The 26,047-nt window shown below is 45.6% G+C and overlaps 1 protein-coding gene across 2 annotated transcripts in view; it reads left to right on the top strand.

The window, feature by feature from the left end:
* FLT1 (fms related receptor tyrosine kinase 1) overlaps positions 1–26,047 on the top strand; it is a 161,005-nt gene that overhangs the window by 58,035 nt on the left and 76,923 nt on the right. For both annotated transcript variants that reach the window (XM_080941158.1, XM_080941157.1), the window contains 2 exons: positions 12,276–12,390; positions 20,013–20,121. In XM_080941158.1, the coding sequence (XP_080797284.1) occupies positions 12,276–12,390; positions 20,013–20,121 (224 nt within the window). The remainder of the gene's footprint in view (positions 1–12,275; positions 12,391–20,012; positions 20,122–26,047) is intronic.

Below are 26,047 nucleotides of genomic sequence, written 5' to 3'. Positions count from 1 at the left end.
ATTTTCTTCACTGCTGAATGACACAGGAGGAGCCATTCCCTCTGTGGGCAGTGCCATCTCAAGGCCAGTGAGCCTGGTTCTACAGGAAAGGGAGTGGAGCAAGCCAGAGGAAGCAAGCAAGTAGCAGCATTCCTCCACGGCGTCTGCTTCTGTTCCTGCCTTGGCTTCCCTGGATGATGGGTTACAACTCGAAAGCCAAATGAATCCTTCTCCTGGCCACAGTATTTTATCAGAGCAATAAGAAAGCAAGTCATGGTCACAGTTTTAAATTCAGAGTAATAAATAGTATTGATCTTGTAATAGATACAGTCACAAAACACACTGTCAGTCTCTGTAACAGAGAGACTGTTAGACAGCATAGACTTCTTTCCAAAACTGTCACTTTTAAGAAGCCACTGTGCTGGTCATGGCGGTACACACCTTTAATACCAGCACTCGGGAGCCAGAGGCAGGTGGATCACTATGAGTCTGAAGCCGGCCTAGTCTACATAGTAAATTCCAGCCCAGTCAGGCCTACATAATAAAATCCTGTCCAAAACTAAACAAACAACCCCAAAAACAAAACAGCGATGGCCAATGAAATGTTTTAGAAATCACAGTACTATTACCTGTATCCCATAAATTGATTTTGCACACCATCAATGACCAACACAAATGTATGACATCAACCATCTCATCACACAATTATGTCATAGGTACTGCCATGTTAAACATCACTTGCTGCTTGTTTTGACTGTGTAGAATCAAACTTGTCTGGTGGTTCCTTATTGGGCATAGGTGTGCACCCACAGACGATCTATTACAAACTATTGTGGTACCAGAGACCTAGCAGAAATGGGTTCTACTCTTGGCACTGCCCCTGACCTCTGTAGGTCACTGGCTAGTTAGTTAACCTGAGCAGCTTCCCCTCTATAAGTGGCAATAGCTGGTGTCCCCTTTCCTCTCATTCCCAAGGACGGAGGAGCTCAATGGGAAACTCACTTTAAATCACGTGTTCTCTTTCCCCAAACAAACAGCAAACGAGCAAACAAAACCAAAACACAGGAAATGACATCCCAGCTGAGTTTCATGAACAATTGCTCCTCTGCTACCTATAAAGTATGAATTAACTGGACCAGTAACTGGTGATTAATGACAAATGAGCAGAACCTTTTAATGGATGGAAGCATGGTGCTTATGCTGGTAATTCTCTGCCAAGCAGAATCTGCTCTGTGGTTTTTTAACACAAATAATTACCAAGTAAGAGGGGGGGAAGAGGGCAGGGGATGCTCCAGTGCACTTGCTATCTGAAACCCGAAGTTCTATCTTACGAGAGAGACAGAGAATATGAATGTGTAACCATCCCTCCACCACTAGCATCATCCCACATGTGCACTGGTGTGAGCCTGGACCATCTCTGGTGGTCATGGCCCAGCAGAGATATATCACCTCTAAATTTTTTCATACCTTATCTTGTCTATTTCCCATGAGCCCCCTTAAGATGGAAAAGACAACACTGAAGTCACCTTTTTATGATTTTCTTGGCTACACTGGTCCATGGTCTAAGAAAAGCTCAACAGATCCATGATGGACCCCAAAACCACCATTTCTAAAGCTCTTAAGTAGGTTATATATGGAGTCTAACCTAGTTACGTCTATTAGAAGTCAAACAGAAAACATTATTCCCTGCCATTCAATGACACGGTGACAGCCCATCACTGAAACACCCAATAGAAAGGCTTGGGGGTGCACATCTACAGAAAACTCACTGATTCAGGACTAAGTGTCATTCACCCTTTGCTTCTGTGGGAGGAGGGGTGGCCTACAAAATCAGAGAAAGATGGGCCTTGGAGAAGGGCTGTCCTAATTGCATTCTCCATTGTTTATATTTGCAAATCTGCAAGAAAATCCAGCCAGGATCATTAGGGATGTGTCAGGGATAGCTCATTCCAGAGAATCATAGTTCGGGCACCAATGGGGTATGCAGAACAGGACACAAACAAGACAATTGTTGCTGGTAGTTAATTAGAAATGTCCTCAAGGACCCAATGAAATCGACGGCTGGCAAGACCGAGTATTCGTTTTTATGATTTAGGCCCTGTATTCTGCTCTCTTTCTTCAAGAAGAAGAGTTTTCACAATTAAATTGAAAGAGTCCATATGTGTTGGGAGCAAAATGTGGGTCAGATGTGTGAGGGTAGCAGCCATCTAAGAAGGCTGCATCTGCATAAATATGATCGCTTTCCTCCTGTTTGAGTATCTACCGCACTGTTCTTAAATAATCTGAGACTTTCCACCCAAGGCTCTGACATCTAGCCTTTGCAGAGCGTGTCTAAGCCCAAGGGCTCCAATAAGACACCCTGTAGGGAATTTTAATTGGCCACAAACAAAACCTAAAGTCCAAATGAGGATTTAAGAAGACCACTTGCCCAGGCCACTTGAGCGGGACATTTAAGAGCAAACTCAGCCAAGTAAAACCGGCCATCTGATACAAGAGACTTTTATTAGTAGCCAAGAGTGAATGTTCACTGACTAATGAGACACTTCTTGCATTCTCGTAGATAATTGTGAGATGAGGAAGCACCCCCACACGCTACCCAACTCGAATGTCCAGACAACGGCCCTTATTAATATTTCATACACAGTCCTGAGAACGGAAGCACTACTTCATCTTCCAGACCAATGCCCCCTCTCCACTTGCCCGTGCTTTATAAAATCTCTCTCTTTCCACTCTTCACACTACAGCAGTGAGCCCAACAAGTAATTGTTTCTAATGAATTAACTGTCTCCTACAATTGCTATCAAACATTTCATTATGGGTTTTAAATTAAGCCAGAACACTGTGTCCTGGGAAGTCTGCACCGGTTTTCTTAGGACCTTCTCAGCAGGGTTTGGTATTGTTTCCCAAGATTTGTGATAGCAAATGGTGGTGGCATACGGTATAAGAAAATGCCTCGAGAAGATGGGCAGAGCCTCTTGGGTTACCTTTGGTCACATGGAGAGATTTTTAAATGTGGGGCAAGCATTTCTATTGTGAATCTAGAGAGTAATGATCTGACCCAAGACCCTCAGCTAGTGAGTAAACAGGTGGACCCTATATCCGTGCTCGAATGAGAATGTTTTAGATCTTTAACAATTGACCTGGTAGACTTGTTCACTGAAATATGCACTTTCATATAACTCAGGGCCCCATTGGCACAAAACAGAACCTAGTGAATGAAGATGAAAAGAAAGTAGACTGTAGCCCAAGAGGTACCCACAATGCAATACCTACCCTTAGTCCCCACCTCTTGACATGCCCTATAGCTGATCCTTAAAGACGACAGTCTACTGAGTTGTCTAGACCCCGTCAGATTGATGTGTGTGTCCCCCATTATCAAAAACTCTGTTCATCTCTTTGCATACATTTTCTCTAGTCCACGTGCAATTTCCCTTGTTTTGCCAGAATGAGCCTTAAGCTCAGAGTTTGTTTCTCATATTATGGAATAAAAGGAAAGAGCTAAACAGGTTGGCACTGCAGGTTGAAGATGGTGAACACCTGCAGGTTGTTTGGAACTCAGCTCTGCAGGTGGGAGACCTGTGAAGGGAGTGTGATGCAGGGTGGTGGGTGTGAATGAGATGAAGCTGGAGGGGGCTGGGCAGGGAGACAAAGAGCTGGTGAACCCATTCTTTGTATGCTTTGCCCTGGAGATGGCGACCCTCTGTGGCGTTCTCACTGTATGGGGTGTTTAGTTCCTGGCAGAAGAGCCCCATTCACTCATGAATGTTCTGGGTTAGGGCTTAGCAAGCACTCAGTTCCCCCACAGGCCATGTCCCTGTTTTCACTTCATTACTATCTGCACCCCAGGACGGCACCAGGGTTCTACGGCCAGCACTTATCATCAGGCTGGCCAAAATGGGTCAGACTGGTGGGTGACTGAGGGCCAGTTCAGCAGTTTAGAGGCCATGTGAGAGGTAGAAGCTGGGCCCTGAACATGATGAACCGGTAGGTCTTGGATGATCAGACGGAGGAATGGAGCAGGAGTGATTGGGGTCTAGTTAGAGAGGGCACGTCTCAAATCAGCTTGTCTGGCTCATCAGCTTTGACTCCAGGCAAGAAAAAAAGTCACCATAGGAAAGGCAAGCTTACTACCACCTGAAAGCTTGGGGGTAGAGCTGTCAATCACTCCACCTCACTGCCCTGGCCGGAGCCTGGGAAGTTCTACTGTCTGTTGAGCAGAAGTTCTTCGTTCCTACAGATGGCCTTTCACAGACTCCCTGCTAGTGCTCAGATCCAGCATGTCTCATAGGCACTGAATCCCTGAAAAGGCCTTCTGTGTCTGAGCACCAGGACTGAAAAATTGAATGGGCCTCTGTCTGAGGCTGTTTATCTTCCCTTATCCCAGCCCCATCCCTGGACATAATGCCACTGCCTTCTTTACGATCTGCCTTTGGGGGTGTAAAACAGTCCTTGGCCAAGTAGATAACAAAGTGGGTAGAGATGATTTTGAACTAAATCGTCTACCATAGCTGCTAAAAAACATTTGGCTTTAGAATTCCATTTCAATTTCTTTATCGATGAGGCAAACTCCTGTGTGTAGTGTGCATGCACTATTTCATTTATTGATCACAGCCTTTCTAGGGGGCAGAGATTTTATCACCTCCAGTTTCCAACTCAGGTCTAGGGTTCAAGGACCTTTTTAGGAAATAGTCCTGGCAGATGTGCCAGAAAAATATGCCAATGAGCAGCATCCAAAGCATTGGGATCAGGCGGTTGAAAGCAGTTCACAGTCTACTTCCAGCATTGTGCTCTCTCTCTCTCTCTCTCTCTCTCTCTCTCTCTCTCTCTCTCTCTCTCTCTCTCCTTTCTTTCCCTCCCTCTACCTCCTCTCCCCTTCTCTCCCCTCCCCACTGTAAAATGAGAATGGTGACCACTTAGACCCTCACATGAGGAATTCTGGTCCAAAGCTGGCATATTTTAAGAAGCCCGTGTTGTGATGTCACAAGAGCCTGTTGTGCAAGGCGTTTGGATGAAATATGGCCTGCAGCGTGAGAATGTGAGCTTGAGGTCAGGCTCTGCCACCCACTGTCCAAAACCCAGCTGTAGGGTTCTCTGAGACTGGGTTTGGAGTCAGCCCTGGCATGGGGGAGGGGTGGGGAAAGAGGAATGAGGTCTATGACTCACTCAACCCTGTGGCTCACACCTTGCATATGCTGAGCTTCATTGGTGGAAGTTGCCTAAATCTTCCCTTTGACTCTGGAATGGCTCCATTGCCAAAAACCACAGCCCCTGAAGAGGTGTCAAACACACTAAGACCCTGTGTGGACTGACCATGAGCCATCTCTTAAGACAATCCATGACGCTTGGCAAATGTTCTCCCAAGAAGCACGCCTGTGTCTTTGAATAGGTCTCTGACAACTTATTCCAAAAAATAAGATGAGAAATAGCATACAGCCTCAGCAACTGTCAGTGGGGTTCCGGCAGCCTGTGTCTACTGTACCCAGTTCTACAGCCACAGAATGTTCAGACACCCGTCCTGTGTAACCTCCAGTGGCTTACAGCTCTTGGTGGCTTGCTGGCACACTCTCCATTGTGTTCTGGTATTTTTCCATAAATTTGACCTGTCTCTTTGATAGGCAAAGCCATTCTTCAATAGCAGCAGGAAGCAAACCATGTGTTTCTTTCAAAAGACATGGAAAGGGAATGTGCAATTAAAAAAAAAAAACAAAACAATTTAAAGTAGTGCTGGTAACTCTGAGCCAGGGCTTTTGCCCTCCTGTGGGAGATAGAGAAGACCACCGTTGGTCCGTTTTCTGTTTTTCATTAGAACAGAAGATGTCTCTTTCACACGTCGGCATCCCTGTTCGCCTTGAGACTGACCAGGAACATCACTTTGTCAGGCACCGATACTACCAAGCCGACTTTATCCCGGTCCCCATCAGATCCGTCGTCACTCACATTTGTCACTGTGAGTGGACGGACCCCAATGGTGTGGCATGGAGATTGGCTTAAGAGGTGGCTTGAGGTCATCTGATGGTCACTAGTGCCTGTCTTCAGCACATTTGAGGTCAGTGACCTATGGCAGTTTGGCGCCTGATAAGTATAAGGCCGCATTCGGACCAGCTATTCTGTCAGGCTCAGTCACACCATGCGGCAGCAAGCTGAGCCCAGGTGGGCTCTCTAGCCAGTAAGGTCACATGATTAGTAAGACACTCTCTCTGTTCCCATGTAGCTCTCAGATGACAAGTGACTTTTCCCATGTGCCAGGCACAATGCTAAGACTAAATTAACCCATTCAGTAGCACCGTGATACTTGCTGACGGCAAAGGGGCCATCTTTAAATTGTTGAAATTCTGTTTGCTCTGTAACAGCTACAGTAAAAACCAGTAAGCCACGGTAGCATGGGGTTGGTTCATTGCTGTTTGCAAGGACGCATCCACTGTCGTAGAAGCAGAAGCGGTTCACATGAAAGACTTGAGAGCAAGACACAGGGAATAAATGTTTGCAATAGTAAAAGCTCCAGGAGATAAAAACCAGGCTAAAACCCAAGAAACAGGACCTCTCGTGGGCTCTCTGGGCACCGCAAAGTACGCCTCAGTCATGTTTCTACCGCAGTGAAGGCTTCAGGGCTGGTCATTCTGACATCTCTCAGTGTTATGCAATGACAGTACACCAAACCGAATTTGTTACAAGTGGTTTTTGTCATCCCTGACCCAAAGACAAAAAAGTTTGGCATCATTCAAGAAAGCAAAAGGGTAGGAAAGGCCTTGACAATGTTGCTGAGACCATCATCCCTACAGTCAGATTCTCATAGTCAGACATCTACTGCCCAAAAGCTGTCCACCACCACCCCATCCCCCCAGCTCCCTCAGCCCTGTGCTAAATCATGACCCCATGCCCTAGCGTGTATCAAGTAAGCTGTCTTCCTTTCTGTGGGAACAAAAAAAAAAAAAAAAAGAACAGAGTGATAATGTGACATGCTCTTCACAGAGTGATTGGAGCACCCATTTGCATGTCCTTCCTGAGTGTGTTAAAGGATATTGTTGGTAGCCACTCCTAACATTTCCTTAAAGATCTCTTTATAAAGATCACCCTTCCTCGGCAGGCCAAACAGTCCTTCTCTAAGAAGAAAAATGAATGAAGAAAATAAATGTTCTCATTGAGGCTATTATCTGGGTGTAACACTTTCAGTCTCCTGGTCCACCCAGGTGTAAGGCTAAGGAGCCCTGATCCTAGCCCTGACTCTGGGGGATTATGCTAAGGTGGGGGATGGTAGCTGTCTCAGCTCCTGCTGTAAGCCAAGCACAGAGGCTAGCATGAGGAAGGGAGGCAGAGGCTGGAAGACAGGCGGGAGTGTGAATGGGCCAGGAAGCCTGGCAAGCCAAGGCACTGGTGGAAAAGGTCTTATCTAAACAAAGGTGGCCTGGGGCTCTGGATGTTCTCCACCATTGTCCAAGGAGCTGACCCAAAGCTTACCTACAGTTCCCAAAGTTCTCTTTGCTACCCTACCCCCTCATTGAGACAAGAAGTAATTTTCAGTATGGCCTCCAAGGCGTCACAAGGTCTCTCAATAAAGTCAGTCCTCCAGAGTCCCCTTGGCTTGACCCCGTGACCACCCTTAAGGGTCAGGATCTCTTCCTGAACAAAGGGAGCAGGAACCATTTTGTCTAAACACACCTTCCAACCCCACGCCTCTCCTGCCAGCATCCTCTTCATAGACTGTTTCATTTGTTTTAAAAGAACGTGAGAGGAGGGAAGAGTGTTGGCAGAGTTTATCAATCTGTTGCTCCCAATGCGCTATCACCAGTGTTTTGACATAACACCCACAGTAGCAGTGAGATGTTTACATCAGGCACAGGACAGAGGCCATAATGGGACCTCAACCAGCCTGGCCCTGGGTGTGCCTTCTAGCCGACCTCCAAGCAGTTTTTCTTCTCCTTTCTGATTTCTGTTTTGTTTTGCTTGAAAAACATTTTTCAGCTTTGATTTCGTTTCTCTTTCTATTTCCTACCTTGAAATGATTCCGTGTTCTCTATTGTCTCATATTGATTAGTGCAAGCAATAAACTCTCATTAAACACATCAGCACAGTTCATGCCCATCCTCAGATTTCACTAGCCAGAACAGAATCAAAGAATATTTGGTTTGGGGGCTTTATAGAGCTTTCTAGAGTTCTGGCTTTCTTCTTCCTTGATTAAGTTTTAAATATACCTTTAATACACTTGGACAATGATTTAGGCTTAATGTAAGCATTCAGTAGGTGTTGGAGTACTCAGCTCAGTACTGACCCCTCTATCCTTGCCCTAGGGGTACTTAGCTCAGTTCTTTAAAGTACTGAAGTGGTGTTAAAAGAGATGCATGTGTACCGCTATACTCGGTTCTGAGCCTCTCCCCCCATCTTCTCAGAAGAGGAGGACGTTGGTAGCTAAGGAACAGATGCAAGTTTTAGATTGGAGGAGCGGACCAGCGGTGCCGAGGGAACCTGAAAAATCAATGTCGTTCCAAACCAGCCCCAACGGAAGAGCATGGGTGCTCCGTAGTGCACAGTGTACATCATGCTTGTGTGTGTTAGAGACCACAGGGACTGGGCTTGATTTCAGGAACTGTAGAATCTGTCAACTCAGAGAGCAGTGTATAAGAGGAAATCACACACACTCAGATGGGCGGGGTTTATTAAAACCTAAGGGGAAAAAGAAAGCTTAAAAAGCCACAAAACTCCCCAATGTTGAAGTGTATTGCTACAGAGCTGTGGAGGCATTCGAGATATACACAGAGCAGCAGGGAGGGGCTCTTCTTGATAGAGCAGCTCAGTGGGTAAGGCACAACCCCAGGAGTTCAACCCCAGAACCCACATGACCTCCATAAGCACTCTGCGCCTGGGTACCCTAGCAAACTCAAACATTCAATAATAAAAGGTAACTTATTTTAACTTTTTAGAAGGAGCTCCCAAGCACAGTGATTTCTTGGTACGTGACGAGCGTCTGTGGGTGTCATAACAGGGAAGAGTTAAGTGTGATATTCGGAAATGTGCCCAAAGGAAAAGCAGATATTATCCACATTGTTGCTGTCTTTGACTTGCATTGCTATTCTCAGAGGGCCCAACCTCTCCCCCTGTTTGGAGTTATAAAAGAGCCAGGAGGGAACAGGGCAAACCTCACCCAAAAAAAAAAAAAAAAAAAAAAAAAAATCTAAAAGAGAGGTCTCGGTCATCTTCACAGAGAGGGCAGCCATCCCCACTGTGTGTCGTGAGAACATTAGAACTTTGAGCAGTTCCAAATGAAATTAGGCAGACTGGCATGTTGAATATAGACTCAGCTCCATATGTCGGTACCTAATTGGTTAACGTCTTTTAATTTATTTATACTGGTCTCTTATCCTAATGAAACTGTTCAGCCCCCAGAGCAGTGGACAGACATGGCACGGACTCATGCTTGCCCCCAGAATTATTTTCCTTTAGTTGGTTATAAATACCTCCGCCTCATTGTGCTTGACACGCTGTATGCAAATAGAGGGGGGAGTCCTGGGGCTCATTAGGAAAGGACAGGGGCTTGGAGTACTCAGAGGACAGAGCAAAGCTGATAACACCGGCCTTGTTCAGAATAGTACATGGGAGCTTTCTTATCTCGCTCTGGCAGGAGCTGCCGTGGACTTCCTGTGGGAAACCAGGGGCAAGCTCTGCTTTCCTCTTGTTGTTCGGCTTCCGCCTCCCTCAAGACTGTTCCCAGCACCGTGGTTATCTTTGTATCTTCAAACATGGCACAATCTACTTCCTCAAGAGCTTGATGTATTCTTAAGACTTCGGCAAGTGCCCCTCCTCCCCCTTGCCCAACCCCCACCCCAGCCTCTTTTCCAGTGGTGGAATGGAGGCAGGTCCTCAATGACATTCTATTTTTATGGTTCGGTGACAAAGAGGGAAAAATAATAGCCCCTAAATTAGAAAAGAGCCACAGAATCTGTCCTTTTCATTTCGAGGGCCTGGCAAGCAAGTGGAGTCTGTGGTTTCCACAGTAGGGCTTGAGCCTTGGTAACTGTCCTCAGAGGCAAGAATGGCAGTGGGGGGAGGGGGCTCAGAGCCCGGTGGCCCCAAGTGAGCTGAGCTGACTATATTTCCCTTGCTTTGCTCCAGCATTTTTTCTTTTTTTCCTTTTTTTTTTTTTTTTTTTTTTTTTTTTTTTTTTGCATTTTCTGAAGATGGGGTGTGGGAAGTTTTAAGACTCTGAGGGGCACAAGAAAGCATCTGAAGCCTCCTTGTCCAGTCAAAAGAGAACTTGAGTGTGAAGCCACAGTCCCTAGGTTACACACACATTTTGCTCCAGTGTGCGTGCACGCACACCAAGTGCACACACAGATGGTGCTTGCTCCTGAAGGGTGTAGCAAGCTGTCACTAACAGTTCACGGTACCAATGCTGTATCCTATGACTCAGAAAAGTGATCATGAAAGCTGGGGGCAAGTGACATTTATATGCTCATCCTGGAACTCTATTATTAAAAGGTTTCTCGCAGAAAAGAAAAATGTCTGACTTTCTCCTTGGCTCTGTTTCTTTACAGTAATCAGTAAGAGCAGACACGTTGTCTGATGATTACAAAGCACAGGTAGCAGAAATCTCTAAAGCGCCCCAAAGAAAGATCAGTCTTTGTGTTGTTTGTTTGGTTTTGGTTTTGTTTTAACTCTTTTCATTTACCTAAAAAGTGGGTTTGGTGGTAGCGGTGGGAACTGAACGTAGATATTTAGAGAGCTCTAACATAGGGCCAGATACAGAATTCAGCTGTTGAAGCTGTCTAGTTAGAAAAGCGGCATGTGATTTAGATGTATGTGTTTTTTAAGGACCCCCCCCCCACCAAAGCATAGTAGGTCTAACTATGAAAACTGGGCAGTGGTGGGCAGGAGCATGGCTCAGTGGTTGAACACTCATGTAACCCGAGCCCAGGTTTCCATCATTAGGAACACACACACACACTCATCATGCACATACACTTGTGTATACACCCAACATACACAAATACACACAACACACATATACACATACCACACACACACACACACACACACACACTACAAATACCATACACATACCATGTATATACACATATATACACACACATTACACATACATACACCTGGGTGGATACATAGCATAACATAGCCACATCTAGTGAGTACAGCACAGGAGACTATTCTGGGTCATATAATGGAAGGAGACCTGAACCCAGCAGACTGGGTCTGTTAATGTTCTGGAGTTACTTCCCAGCCCAAGGCCCCTGACGGATCTCCTATCCTCTCTCTCCCTGTCTCATTCACCAGCTTTCCTCTTCCACTGTTATTTCCTGTGAGTCCTTGCTGTTCTAGGCTACTTAGAAACTGGGCTTTAAAAGTCCTCATCTGAGAATCTCCAGATTCTGCCTGAATCATGTCCAAGTTTCAAGCAACAAGCTTTCTGTTGCTGGTAAGAGTACAAGACGGTGAAATGTTCAAATGGGAAGAGAGGAAGCAGGAGAAAAGACTCAGCTGTAAGAGCACTAGCTGCTCTTGCAGAAGGGACAATTCCCAACACCCACAACCACCTGGAACTCCAGTTCCAGGAGATCCGATGCCCTCCTCAGCCTCCGAAAGCATAGGCACATGCGCACATGGGTTGCAAAGGCATGTGCAGGCAAACCACCCCTTCACATAAACTCAAAATAAATAAATGTGAAAGATTAAAAGAGAGCTCACAGACTTTAGAAGTCAACGCTATTAGCACTCTCCTTTGATAATTAAACACTTGAAACCTAAGAAGTCAGGGCTTGCTGTGATAACACCAAACTTGGGGAGAAATTAATTAAATACAGTATATTATTCCAAGATGTTTGTTTCATGGGCACTTACTTAGCTCTGGGCGGGAGGTGGGTGTGTAACTAAATATTATGACTTAAAGCCACCATGCATACATGCGAAATGCCATTATTTTCTCAAGGCTTCTATTCATTGACATAATACACACATCTCCCAAACCTGGTCACATTTATGTGAGGACACACACACACACAGAGACACTTGAATGTTACTTCTGTCCACTGAGAACTAAGTGAAATCCAGGCATTAAATGTCGTATTTTCTTTAGAAATTAGATCAGGAAAGGTGTATGGCAGCTCACTGTTGGGATATCTCCCTGCTAGGTAGATACAGTTGTGGCTTGTAGTTTCTAAGGAGGAGGGGATGGTTTTTGGTGACAAAGACTCTCATAACGTCTGCAGGTTTCCTCTCTGAGGACGTTTCCTGTCTATTCCACGTCCCTGGCTGTTCTGTGCAGCATTTCGATGACTTCCTGTCTTTTGCAGGTATGACTTCTGCTCTGAGAGAGAAGAATCTTTTATCCTGGATCCCAGCAGCAGCATGGGAAACAGAATTGAGAGCATCACTCAGCGCAGGATGGTCATAGAAGGAACCAATAAGGTACCATTTGTATAAAATGAGCCACGGGATAGTCTGTAAACAAGCTCTCGGCTCCTGGTTCTAGGCTTATGAGACCCAGAAGTAATGCACAATGCTTGGAATTCAGAGAGGAAGAGAATCCTGAGGGGTGTCTTCATTGCTCTGGTTGCTTCATTTCCCTGACTGTATTCTTTGAACTCCTGATACATGTCTTTCCTCTCCTTTCTCCCTCTATACAAATATGTCTGTGTTTGTGTACATGTGCCATGTGTGTGCAGTACCCACAGAGTCCAGGAATTAATGTCAAACTTCCCAGAAGCCAGAGGTAGAGATGGTTGTGAGTCTCATCTCTCATCCTTCCATGCGTGTCCTGGAAGTGGGGACAGAATTTGAGTCCTGTGCAAGAACAATACACGTCCATAACCACTAGGCATCCCTGCAACCCGGAGAACTCATTCTTTCTGAACATCAGGCTGGTGCATATCAGAGGCTTCCTATGAAAACGACACACCCTATCATCTATCAGGTTGCGTTAAAGTCCCATTTTAGGGGTGGGACCTGGAGTCCACACAAGTGCTGGGATTAATCCCACGTACCTCCAGGTGAGTCTGGCTTTCAACTGTGCCTGGATCCTGCTAGTGGACAGGAAGTGGAATCCCAGTAAATAAAAAGTCACTCAAGGCTTCACACCAAAAGTCAACATTCCTATCTCAAAACACATCCTATCTGCTCCTTCTATCCCGGCCCGGTGGAGTCTAGGCGGGGTGTGCAAACCGCCTATCGTGAGTCCCAAACTAACCAGGTCTAGTGCGTATTTTTCACTCTTGAACCATTCATTTTCTACTTTTCCCCGGAAATGTAGGAAATATCTGGTGCCCTGTGAGTCAGAAAGTCCCAGTGGGCTGCAAACCGGGAAGCTCTCCCTGTTTGAGGTAGCAAATGATTTGCTTAGAAATCAGATGTCATCTGGCATAGGGGTAGCAATAGCTTAAAAAAATATATCAAATAGCCTCTTGCTAAAACATCCATTCACATTACACATGCTCATCTCGATATTAATAAGAGATTATCTGTATAAACTCCATCATCTGCTCAATAGGGATGCTTAAAATCTCCGTTTATTTTGCCATGTCCTTGAATTCAAAGATGAGAAGCAGATACGTTGTTCTCTATGTAGGATTCAACAACAATGAATAACTTCTGCACTCCTCTTTTTTCTTTTTAAAGATTAATTTGTTTTTATTTGATATGGACATGGGTTTTCTCTCTCTCTCTCTCTCTCTCTCTCTCTCTCTCTCTGTGTGTGTGTGTGTGTGTGTGTGTGTACCATGTGCATGTACTGCCTATGGAGGCCAGAAGATGGCGCTGGATCCCAAAAACTGGTGTTACAGATGGCTGTGAACTGTTATGTAGGTGCTGGGAACCAAACCTGGGTCCCCCAAGAACAACACATGCTCTTAACCACTGAGCTATCACTCAGCTCCCATTTTCTCTTTCCTTCCTTCCTCCTTCCTTTTTTTGTCCCCCCCCCCCCGACCCTTTTAAGACAGGGTCTGACTATGGCCCTTGCTAGCCTGAAACACATTCACAAAGATCCGCCTTCTCTGCCTCCTGAGCGCTGGAGTTAACCACATGCAGCACCATGCACTGCTACACTGGCCCTGCAGTTTTCAGATGCTAATGTCAGCATCTTTTTTAGGCAAGCCAGCGTGTTTTTCCCCATTTTCAACATGGGCAGCCCAAGGCACACAGCAGAAAAGGGGGGGGGGGCAGAGCAAAGTCACGAGAGTCAAAACTCAGCACTGTCATGGCCAACTAAGCCAAAGCAAAACAGTTAACAAGCCAATTCATGCACAACATCAACAGTCCCTTGCTAGGGATGTAGGAACGGTTTTTATAGGCACAGCAGTAGTTAGGGTGGTTTGTAGCCCCCCCCCACCCCCACACACAGCACACCAAAGCTATAAAGTTCTATGGTGTCCAGCCATTGGTAAAAGACTTTATTGAACAAGTTAGATGAGGAGGGATTCTCGAAGCCTGAGTGTTTGACTTGAGTAGAAATTGTTTGCTAACTCTAGCGAACCGTTTAGTCCAGCCACAAAGTCCTAGTAGAATTTCCAGATGATGCCGCCATTTGTCTTTTGCTCCTTCCTGACCATTATTAATCCTGGAAATTTAAAATGGGAATTGATGTTTGTGATCCAAGTGGGATTTCTACTTTGTTTTTTCTTACCACAAAAAAAAAAAAAAAAAAAAAAAAAAAGTACCGTGAGCAATAAAATTGAATGGGGTGAAGCCAGTTGAGATTCCTGATGGGTGTGACCCTGTGTGGTTAACTAACTCCGTAGATAATGCCTGCTGATTAAAAGAGAAAAAGAAAAGGAAAAAAAAAAAGTCTACCCCAATTTTTCCACTCGGGCTGGAAATAGATGTATTGTCCTGTAGTTCTGTAGTTAAGCTAAAGGTTTCCGATACGAACTCTCTGCACGGTTGGCATTTGTACCGCCTGGCCCCTGTTCAGGAGCTGCAGGGTCAAACCCCTCCTTCCAACCAAGGGCAAAGATGTCCACATCCCTCGACTCCTCCAAAGCAGTGGTACTGGTGGTGGCTATCCTACCTAGCTTCCTGTGATGAAGAGGAAATGGCCTGGAGTCCTCCGCACATAGGACTTTAACAAACTGATGGCCACATAGACTGCATTGAGTCCCCCAACGGCTGCAGTCACACGCAGTGGAGGGCGTCTGTTCAAGGTCGCTTGTATGACAAAACCTTTCGTTTTCCCCATAAGGGAAGTGAAAATGTACACAGTGTGCAGATCCTTTAGGCAGCTGGAATACAACTGGATATAAATTGTTGATTTCTTGTTCTAAATTTAGGAGAAACTTTCTGCATTTGGTTTTAGCATTCATGGATATGTGTTTTTGTGGTCGAGGAGAAAGAAACGATCCTGGACAAGCGTAGTTTTGCTGTTTCTAAATTGCATGCAATGTCCTCTGCGACATCTTTGGTGCACCGTGACTTTAGGCCACTAAGGTCCCACAGTAGTGTCTCACTCAGTCACGTGTCAGCCTAGCCCCACGATGCTCCTCTGTGGATAGGTGTGGAGTCATGGTGGCTGGGAGGTTCCAGGGGCTTTTTGTTGTTATTGTCAGTGCGAATAGAGGGAAATACAATTCCAAAACTCCATTTCCTCCCTGGCCCACCTTTGTAAGAGGTGAGCCATTATCTGGAGTGGCTAAAAGCAAAACATTGAATTTCCATGTTGTGTACAACGCAATCAGGGGGTTTATGGGTCTAAAGCGAGAAGTGCACAGCACCCTGGGCCGATTTTGTAAGGCTGGAGGGTGGTGGCTGCCTCACCGTGGCAGCCACATTTCCGTGAACTTGTTCGAGGCTACAGGAGGAAATATGTAAATTGCCCGAGACAATCCCGTGACGTATATGATTGTCCTAATTACAGAAGGATGCCTTGTGGTCCGGTTCCCACACTGCCCCTGGCTCCCCCTAATTCTCACCTTCTGATTTCCCATCATGTGATTGTTGCGTGCCACCGCTGGGGTCATGTCAGCTTTTCCTCGGCCTTTATACACCTACTTCTATTTCTCTCTGAAAGACTTAGAAGAGAGCAGTGTTGGAAACATCCTGAGATTAAAATCTCCATTCCATAAATAGGTTTTAAAAAAAAAAAAAAAACTGTTCTGGAAATGAAGCTGAATGACATTTTACCTGGATTCAGTCAATTCCTGGAGGCTGAAGCAACACTGTAGATAGGAAATACTGAGGCTTAGCAAATAGGAAGGAAGAAATATTAAGAAATCCAAGCTTACAGCAGCTACTGTTGGCCGTTTTGTTGTTTTGTTTGCTTGTTTTATTTTGTTTTGTTTTGGGGTTTGGGGGCTCTTTGTTTTTCAAGACAGGGTTTCTCTATGTAGCCCTGGCTGTCCTGGAATTCACTGTGTAGACCAGGCTGGCCTCCAACTCAGAGATCTGCCTGCCTCTGCCTCCTGAGTACTGGGATCAAAGGCGTGTGCCACCATGTCTGGCTTCCGGTGACAGTCTTGATGAGCACCTCTGAGTCACAGCAAAGGACCCCTTACCAAACACAGTCCCTTTAAGAATGCAGAGTGAGACTGGACTGAAAACCTCACTAAGAAGTCACCTACCCCAAATTAACCCACCAACAGAGAGGCTTTTATTGCTTTTGATGTTGAGATTTGCTGTGTTCATTCTCTGTAGACGACCACTGTGGATTTTAAGCTGGAGAGGGATTGCTATTCCTTCTCCTGCGACTGACTGAGTGTGGATGTCCTAACTGTAGTTTACCTTAATGCTTCTGCCTTTGTTGCTGCTCCTCAGCGCTCTTCCTTTGTAGAAAATTCAAACTAACTATAGAGCTAATGCAAGCAGACAGTCTTGAGGTATCCTTTCTGCTGTAAAAGAACTGCCTACAACTCCAAATATCTGTTACATCTCAAATCTTCGGCAGTTTCTCTTCTAAAACATAATGGTCCTCTGTTCTGCTTTTTTTCATTCTCTTTATTGTGGGCATCAAAGATCAGATTGGTCCCTTTAGGACAAGGCACTCATGTGTCCTTACTGTCCCATGAGAAGATGCCTTCCAATACAACCAAAGGATGCTGAGCACGGACTTGCTTAAGCGCCTATCTCTAACCTGACCTGGCTTATGCTTGTCAAATATCCATCATGGGTTTTCTCTTGTTTTTGAGACAGGGTCTCACTATGTAGCCCTGGCTAGCCCACTTCAATATGTAGACCAGGCTGGCCTCCAACCCACAGAGGTCCTCTGCCTCCTGTTACTGTCACCATAAGCAACCTATATCTTTGATGCTATACGAAAAGATACTTAATTTTATAACCTTAAAACATATTTTCTAGAAAAACAGAATACACCAGAAGTGAAGTAACTTTTTAGGAAAGTTGATTATAAGTTTTACATTTCACCCTGTGTTTAAAAAGGTTTCTCTTTAATTAGAATATTTTCATTCACCAATCACACTTCCAAATCACATCACTTTAAAAAAAAAAAAAAAAAAAAAAAAAAAACTGGTGGCTCAAACCTTTAATCCCAGCACTCGGGAGGCAGATCTCTATGAGTTTGAGGCCAGCTCGGTCTATACGGTTCAGGGCAGCCAGGGCTGTTACACAGAGAAATCCTGTCTTTCTGGAAAAACATAAATGAAGTGAAAATTCATTTGGAATTCTGTCCCAGAAGGAAAACAGTGTTTAGTTTATGCTGAGTAAAGGAGCTACTTCCAAGGACAATCCCATTTGAATGGTAGGCAGGCCCTTATGTGTGTGCAGGGCTCACGTGTGGCAAATGTGTGTGCTCAGACTGGCTTCCCCTTACCACAAGCCCCAGTTCACCTCAGTTGCTCTGGGTTTTTGACAAATCAAATTTTAACAACAGTATAAATGGTGACAGTCTAAACTGTCAAGTATACTCAAGCCAGCAAAAATGGGGTGTCCATTTACGGAAGGTAAGCAGACATATCTAACTAAACCGTAGATCCAAATTGGACAACAATATGTCTAAATCAGTCTGCATGGGTTCCTCGGGATCCACAGTAAGAACTTGCTCCATAAGGAACTTGGTTACTATAACCTCAGTGCAGACATCCATTTCTCATCGTCCAGTGAACAGCGTTGTCTGCTCCCCAGACTCCCCAGACAGGGGGTCACAATCTACTTGAGCATCTCTCTGTCTCTCCAACTACCATCAGCTAGTGGCTCGTCTCACCCTGTCCCCAACAAACTTGTCACACCACAACTTTCTGCATCCTCCATGGCTCTTGTTGGTCTGTATGATAATTAAGAGACGGTGGTCATCAGAACTCGGATGTCCCGATTCTTCATTAAAAATAACAATCGAAAGGGAGAGATAAGTTTCAGACTCTTCTACACTGACCACCCCCCTACCTCACTCACCCCCTCTCCAGCCCCCACCCCAGCAGAAGAAAAGGCATATGTTGGAACCTTAAGTAGGGAATAAGGCCAAACCTATTCCAAAGTCATTGGCCATGGAGATGGCCGTGTTCTCTATTGCTGTCCCAGCAGTGCCTTCACGGCCACGTGATAAATGTCCACTAAATGGAATGAGAACCACCACATAGCCCAGTCCTTTGTGTCATCTGGAAGTCGGTTAACACACAGAGGATATAATAGTGGATGGGATGGAGCAGAGACTTCCAACACCTAAGAAATCATTGTGGGGGAAGGGGATGAAGACTGAATATTCTATCAGTCTTTTAGGTTTACTTGTATGTGTGTGAGTGTTCTGCCTGCCTGTACGAGCAATACATATGTGCCTGGTGCTCACAGAGGCCAGAAGAGGGCATTGGGTGCTCTGAAACTGTAGTTACAGATGGCTGTGAGCCTCCATGTGGGTGCTGGGAACTGCACCCTGGTCCTCTGCAAGAGCAGCCAGTGCTCTAACCACTGAACCAACTCTCCAGCCCTTGTTTTTAGTCAGCTTAGTCTCTAGATTAAAAACAGAAACGTCCTGATTTCTTATGTGTTGAGAGACCACACATAAAGTGCCTACTCAATATTACTTCACCGGTCAGAAAATGTTAAGACCCTTCCCCAAGACTCGTCCCTTGGGAATGCTTATTCAGGAAAGTGCTGGCCTCCTGTGGTGTCATCTTTATCTTAGGCCAGGACACACAACTCATCTGCAACCATGAGAACAGCACCCCAGTCTCACAGCCCACGCCTGGTTATTTGTGTCCTAGGACATAGACTATGATCTCTGAGGAACTGTATCAACTTTTGTGTATTTGTCTCTAATTTGAAGTATAAAACATAATTTTTTTCATACTACCTATTCATAGTACGGTGGCTTTAAATGTAAGTCTAACTCCTTCTTTTAAAGAAAACAATGGAAGTCTATAAGCTGTCTAAATTTTCACCTTATGATTATAGTAGACATTATTTAGTTTGAAAATCACTTCCAAGTTCAACTTGACCACCATCTGGGGACAATCATGCTAAATCACAGCTCTAAAATATCAGCTTATATCTTCATTTCATAAGAATTAAAGTACTGAGAATACATAATTTATAAACACACACACACACGCACACACACACACACACACACACACGACTATCTTAGCTTTCAGCGTCCCTTCCCTTTCAAGACCACTGGGGGCTGTGTGCCACATCCTTTGAGCACAAATGAAAAATGGCTGTGCTACCTTCTCCTCTCTCTTTTCTCGATTCACGTGCCCGCCATAGGCACCTCCGGTGAGCAGCTGTACCCGTGCTCTCCGGTCACCCGCACAAGGAAAGGCCTGGGTCTCACCTGTTCCTCGCACAGATGCGGACTGACCACCTCGTGGGGTGGGACGTGCAGTTCCACACCTCGTTGTTATGGCAGCAGACCGAGATAAGCCCAAAACCCTCGTATGTCGGATGTCATGGGCCCCGGTCTCCTGAGGACCTGTCTTCCTGTTATTTTTCTATTCGTGCTGGGGCTCCACAGCTGAGAGCTTGCTGGTGGCTACCACCCCTGCCATACCCTCTGCGTGAATGGAACAGCTGAATCACTCCAGCCTCCAAGTTGCTCCGGGCTATTCCAATAGATCTCTGTCCTCTAGCTGAACTTTGTCTCTCTCTTGCAGACGGTTAGCACGTTGGTAGTGGCCGACTCTTGGACCCCTGGAATCTACAGCTGCAAGGCCTTCAATAAAATAGGGACGGTGGAAAGAGACATAAAATTTTACGTCACAGGTAAGCTATCCGAACTCCACCTACAGAGGAGTTCAGTGACCTCGGTCTGTCTTCAACCCTCTTTGCTTTTAATGACCTTGGTGATTTTTTTTTTTTCTTTTTTTTTTTTAACATCCCGACTTGTCAAGCTGTGAGTACCTCTATCCTTGCTCTCAAGAATAGAATTCCACAACATCTTTAGCTTCTTTAAAGGGCCACTTCCCGGAATTCTCTCCCAATTGTGTCTGTGTTTCTTTCCCAGACTGGGCTCTAAATTGGGGATCTCATATCCTCACTCTTGGACCCCCCTCAGACCCTACACCTGGGTCTGGTACCCAGTTCACTTACAACCTCTATATTAGAAGGGTTGTTTGTTTGTGTGTTTGTTGGGCTTGGGGGGGGGGGTTGTGGGTCGTTTGTTTTACTTAGAAATTCATAGTTGAAGTAATCCAGCCCTTTGGAGGACTCTCCTGTCAAAATCTGAAAGTGGGCTTTGTTCTTCATAATTAATGGGCTATTTTTGAGCATTTAAGAATTTTTCACTTTAAACCTGATGGTCCCTACAAATCTTTAAACCTGCAAGGTATACAAGCTGCACTCCGTAAGTCCCCCCACCCGTTCAGGAAGGAAACAAGTTGCTCAAAGTCTAAAAACAATTGCCTGGCTCCATGCCTCCCCAGTTTCTGAGGAAACCTGGGCAGTCTGCCAACCCTCTGGAAACTTCGCACTGCACGGAGCAAGCTGCTGACATGGCCTAGAAGTCTCCAGAAAGAAATAGGCAGCACTGAGTTCATGAGACGTTTGCCTTGTCAGGTGATGGGAGCCTGCAGCCAGTGAGCCAAACCCCAAAGAATCGGGGCATTGGAGATGTCCTGAAGGTCACTCTCACAGGTCAGACCTGGACGGTGCCCCTGCACTTTCTGGGGAGAAGAGAACACCCCGGCAAAGCCCTCTAGACCAAGGACTGGTCCCCTACCTTCTCACCTTCCAAGAGCAGAAAAGAGTGTTTCTCTTACCTACTCCCAGTAGAAAAGGTCTTTTCTGGGGAAGGATTCTCACAAAGATTTCACTAAGATTAGTCTTCGAGTAAATCCCAGCACTTTGGACTAATTTGGTGACTCTCAACCTGCGGACCACGACTCCTTTGGGGAGGTCGCTCTACCCTTTTTCAGAGGTCACCTAAGACCATCAGTCTCCCAGGAAGAAGATGAGGGCATGTATCCACTTGTGCCTAGAATCCAGGTGCATCTGCAGCATTAATGTGATGTTTGAATTTGCCCCATGGCACCACTAGCCGACAGAACCCACATATGTACCTTAAACAATTCTGAGGCCTGGGGAGCTGGCTCCGTGGTTAAGGGCAGTTGCTACTGTGGCAGAGGACTGGGATTTGGTTCCCAGCACCATATCCGGTGCCTCAGAATGCCCTGTAACTCTAGCTTCAAGTGACCCAGTGCCCCCTTTCCTGCCTCCATGGGCACCTGCACACACATGTACATATACTCAGACACATACACATAAAATAAAACCATTAGAACGGTTTCTAATGCTCATGTATTTTTAGAGTAATATTTTACAGGCTAGGCACTGGTGGTGAATGCCTTTAATTCCAGCAGTTGGGAGACAGAGGCAGGCAGGATAAATGAGTCTTGGGCTAGCCTGATCAACAGAGGGAGTTCAGGGACAGCCAGGGCTAAAATGAGAAGCCCTGTCTTTAAAAGGCAACGAATAAACAACAACAACAACAAAAAAAAAAAAAACATTTTGTCTAAGCCAGTATATCTAAAATACTGTATTATATTTTTAATATGTAGTCAACATTTAGGGGGTTATTTTCCTGGTGATTGAGCTCCGGACCTCATGAAGAGCACACACACACACACACACACACACACACACACACACACATACACACACACACACACACACACACACATACACACACACACACATACATACACACACATACACACACACATACACACACACATACACACACATACACACACACACACACACACACACACCACTGCCTTGCTCAAATTTTAACCAATTTAAAATGAATGAAATAAAATTCAGACTGTCTGTCACACTGACCACTGATCAATATTTCAAATATTGTGTGTCAGCTCCCAGGCTCCCAGAGAGGACTGGAGAGTGCTGATCTGGGAGGGAGTGTGATCAGATAGAGGGAAGAGGCCGGGCTTCCTCTAAGTGTTCATAGCTACAGGAAAGCATCAGCAGGGGCCCACAAACTCTACGGATGTTCCAACTTCTTGTGGACAACTGTCCCTCAGGAAGACCCTTCCCACCCCCTTCCCTCACAGACTCTTTCCTTGAGCCACTTCTTGTGCGCCGACTCAGTGGTAATCACATTGACGAGTATCTGACTAAGGGATGCCAGTCGCCTGGCAGAAGAAAAGTCTAGCGGCAGACTTGGGAGCCGTCTGTCTTTTCTGGGAATTCCGGGCATCCTCTAGAGCGGAGTGACAAGGGTTCAGGATGGGCGGCGCACACACCCTTGGCCCATAGATGCTTCACATTCTAAGGGTCCAACGAAGCAGAGCATTTAAAGGCTCAGGACATGCTGACTTCAGGGAAGGAAATGCCTACTGGAAGCTCACAGTGCTTCTCAAAACACACAGAAACTTTAATCTTGTGCCTAGAGGCTGCTCACCTGATAAGCCTTGTTATTTAGGATTGCTTTCTCCCTGTGGCTCTCTTCCAGCACTGGAGAGTTTAAGTATAGATCGATGGTAGATTGAATTGCTTGTAATCACTATTGGCTTTTAGCTAATTATTTTTCATATATCAGATTTTTGCTTCAAGTTTTTTTTTTTTTTACTTGTACTCGTTTAAGAAAGGATCTAGTTATATATCCTTGATGGTCCTGGAGCTCATATATAAACTAGGCTGGCCTTGAATTTATAGAAGTCCACCTGCCTCTCCCACCCAAGTGTTGGGATTAAAGGCGTGCCCCATCACACTCAGCCCAAGATTTATTCTTAGTGCAAACAAGTGCTTTTAGGAACCTTGCACTTTACACACCTATTTTCTAAAGAAAACAAGAATAGATGGATGGATGGATGGATAGATGGATGGATGGATGGGCGGGCGGGCGGGCGGGCGGGCGGGCGGACGGACGGACGGACGGACGGAAGGACAGACAGACAGACAGACAGACAGATAGATAGATAGATAGATAGATAGATAGATAGATCCTGTGTATAATATATGTAATAGGATATAAGAGGATATGTACTGTGTGTGTATGTGTGTCTGTGTGTCACTTATAGTTGACCCAGAGTAACACTTTTGCTTTCTGTATTTATTTTATATTGTGTTTGTGAGTGTTTTGCATGCCTAGTGTCCACCACAGGCCAAAGAGGGCTTTGGATGCCCTAGAACTGGAGTTACAGGTGTTTGTGAGCCATGTTGGGAGTTCTGGAAACCAAACCTGGGTCCTCTGCAATAGCACCAAGTGCTTTTAACCCCTGAGCCATCTCTCTGGCCCCTCTCCAACCCAGTAATACTTAAAAAGCTGCCTATGTAGGACTAGGCACAGCCTGTAGCTAAGTGGTAGAGTTTTTCCCCCCTGGTATCATGTAGGAGATGCTGAGTCAAACCCCTGGAGTCCCTCTGCCCACTAAAGAGGCTGTAAAGATATATTTGATGCTTTACTGGTTCTGAAAACACCATAATTTCCCTTCCTCAGTGGAGAGAAGCAAACTAGCTACAGCCATCCCTGACAGCATCTTTTCCTGATTCCAGTGCTCCCCTGTAGCTGCTCCCTGTGAACTAAGTAAAGATGTCTAGGAATCGCCCAGCACTTTCAGGGACTACTCCCACCAGTGTTCCGTGGAAGTACAATGCTCAGTGCTCCCCTTTTCATTGGGGGCCACCCCAGTGAGGTAGAAATGCCTGCCCCATAGGTGGCATGTTTTCTACACTACACGGGCATGCTCTCCCGACAGGAGATGGGCCTTGTCTCCTGGGAGAGGCTGGCTTCTCTCATGGACCCCCTCAGGGGACTGTGGTGAGTCTCATCCTATATGGATGAGTGTTCCGTGTAAGCTGGAGAACAACGCCTACTTTACCTGCATCACTGTTTTACCTATACGTATGTGTGTTCGAGGGCATCAGATCCCCGGAACTGGAGTCACAGACAGTTGTGAGCTGCCATGTGTATGCTGGGTACTGAACTCAGGTCCTCTAGAAGAGAAACCAGTGCTCTAACCACTAAGCCATCTCTCCAGCCCCCTGGAGAGCAACCCTTCTTAGGTTCATTTTTACACTCAGGGTTTGTGGATGGGGAAAAGTATTAGAGAGAAAAATCCCTCTGGGTTTATTAAACCATCAAAGATATTTTGTCTACACTCTTCTGTGAATCAAAAGCAAATGCTGAAGGAGGTTACATTGAAAAACAGCCCTAAAAACTGTCTGATGGTTTCAGAAACTATGTCCATTCCAGAAATAGCGTTTGCAGGATGAACCAGTTTTATTTGTTTCTTGTTCAGATGCAGTGTGTGTGTGTGTGTGTGTGTGTGTGTGTGTGTGTGCGTGTGTGTGTTTTCCCCACTGTGACTGTGGTTGTGTGAGCCATCACTGAGAGAGAAACTGGAAGATGAAACCGTGTCTCCCTCATTTCCCAGTGTCAGTAAATGCGTTTTATTTTGAGATTCCTGATGGTGTTTGGCAAAGATAAACAAAGTCTTCCATCAGGAAACCTGTGAGCTATTTCCACAGGAAGTTTTAAATCACCAAAGTAAACAGAGACTCTGCACATGACCTCAGTGGTGTGACCGAGATCCCTGGGTGCCAACCGCTAGCATGAGAGCAAAGATGCTGAGGGGCTCTAGCCAGTAAGGACAGCCCGTGGCCCGTGTGTAGCCAGCAATCCATTCTTGTCTCATCTATGTGGATGGTGAGAGAAAATGGGTTATTTTCACCTGGAAGATGTCCAAAGCGTACCAAGATGCCGAAGGGGAGTAGCTGCTTCAGACACCTCACTGCTAGGTTAGCCACTGCGCCTTGGTGTCTGCTGCTGCCTGTCGGCTCCTTTGTATTTTCCACCGAGAGTGTCTCCGCTCTCCTTGCTTCCCATGTACCAGGCTTCATAGGCGGCCATTACCCCCTGCTTCCAGGTCTCACATGAATACTTTGGCATTTCTTCAGACGATACACTTTATAATGCAGCCAAAGCCAGAGAAATCAGAAAAACAAGCAAAGCGAGATCTAGGGAAGCGCGGATACGATGTCTAATTTTGGACTATTGTCCCCTTTAAGGTTTAAAGGTCTCTTTATAGCTTTGTGTACGGAGGATAATAATAACAACAGACAACAGTGCTTTTCATCTTCAAAGCTCTTTGTAAAATGTTGGCCCAAATTCTTTGCTCAAATATAGATACATCACCAGTAACAAGCCATGGGAAGGTATTGAGAATAAGTCAGTTCACAACCAGTAGCCGTGGTTTTTAAAGCCCTCCAGTGAGTGTTCCGGAATGACGCTGAGGAACCTGTAGCCCTAAGCTCAAATGATTGTTCTGGAAGGACTTCTAAGAGGTGGGGTGACAGACCGGCTTGAAATGAAGGGGCACTTAGGCAATATAGAGAAAGGATGGGACTGATCCTAAACGTAATGGCTTTTGGCAACACCATTACATTCAAACCTGTTTATTGATTTTTAAGAATATCTCAGGTAGTCCAGCACCTCTTCAAACTTCCTGTGCAACTAAAGATGACCTTGAACTCCTGATTGCCCTACTTCTGCCTCAGAAGTGCTCGGATTACAAGTGTGCTCCACCACACCCCATTCCTCAAACTGATCTTTTTCTTTAGACGTTCCCTTCCTTATAGTGCTAGTCATCGAACCCAGGAGCTCATGCAATTCTAGACAAATGATCTGCCATTGAGATATGCACCCAGCCCTAAATTTGACTTTTAAAAC

This window comes from Micromys minutus, assembly GCF_963924665.1.
Source record: "Micromys minutus genome assembly, chromosome: 29".
In the NCBI taxonomy this organism is placed as follows: domain Eukaryota; kingdom Metazoa; phylum Chordata; class Mammalia; order Rodentia; family Muridae; genus Micromys; species Micromys minutus.
This window is presented reverse-complemented; position numbering and strand designations above follow the sequence as displayed.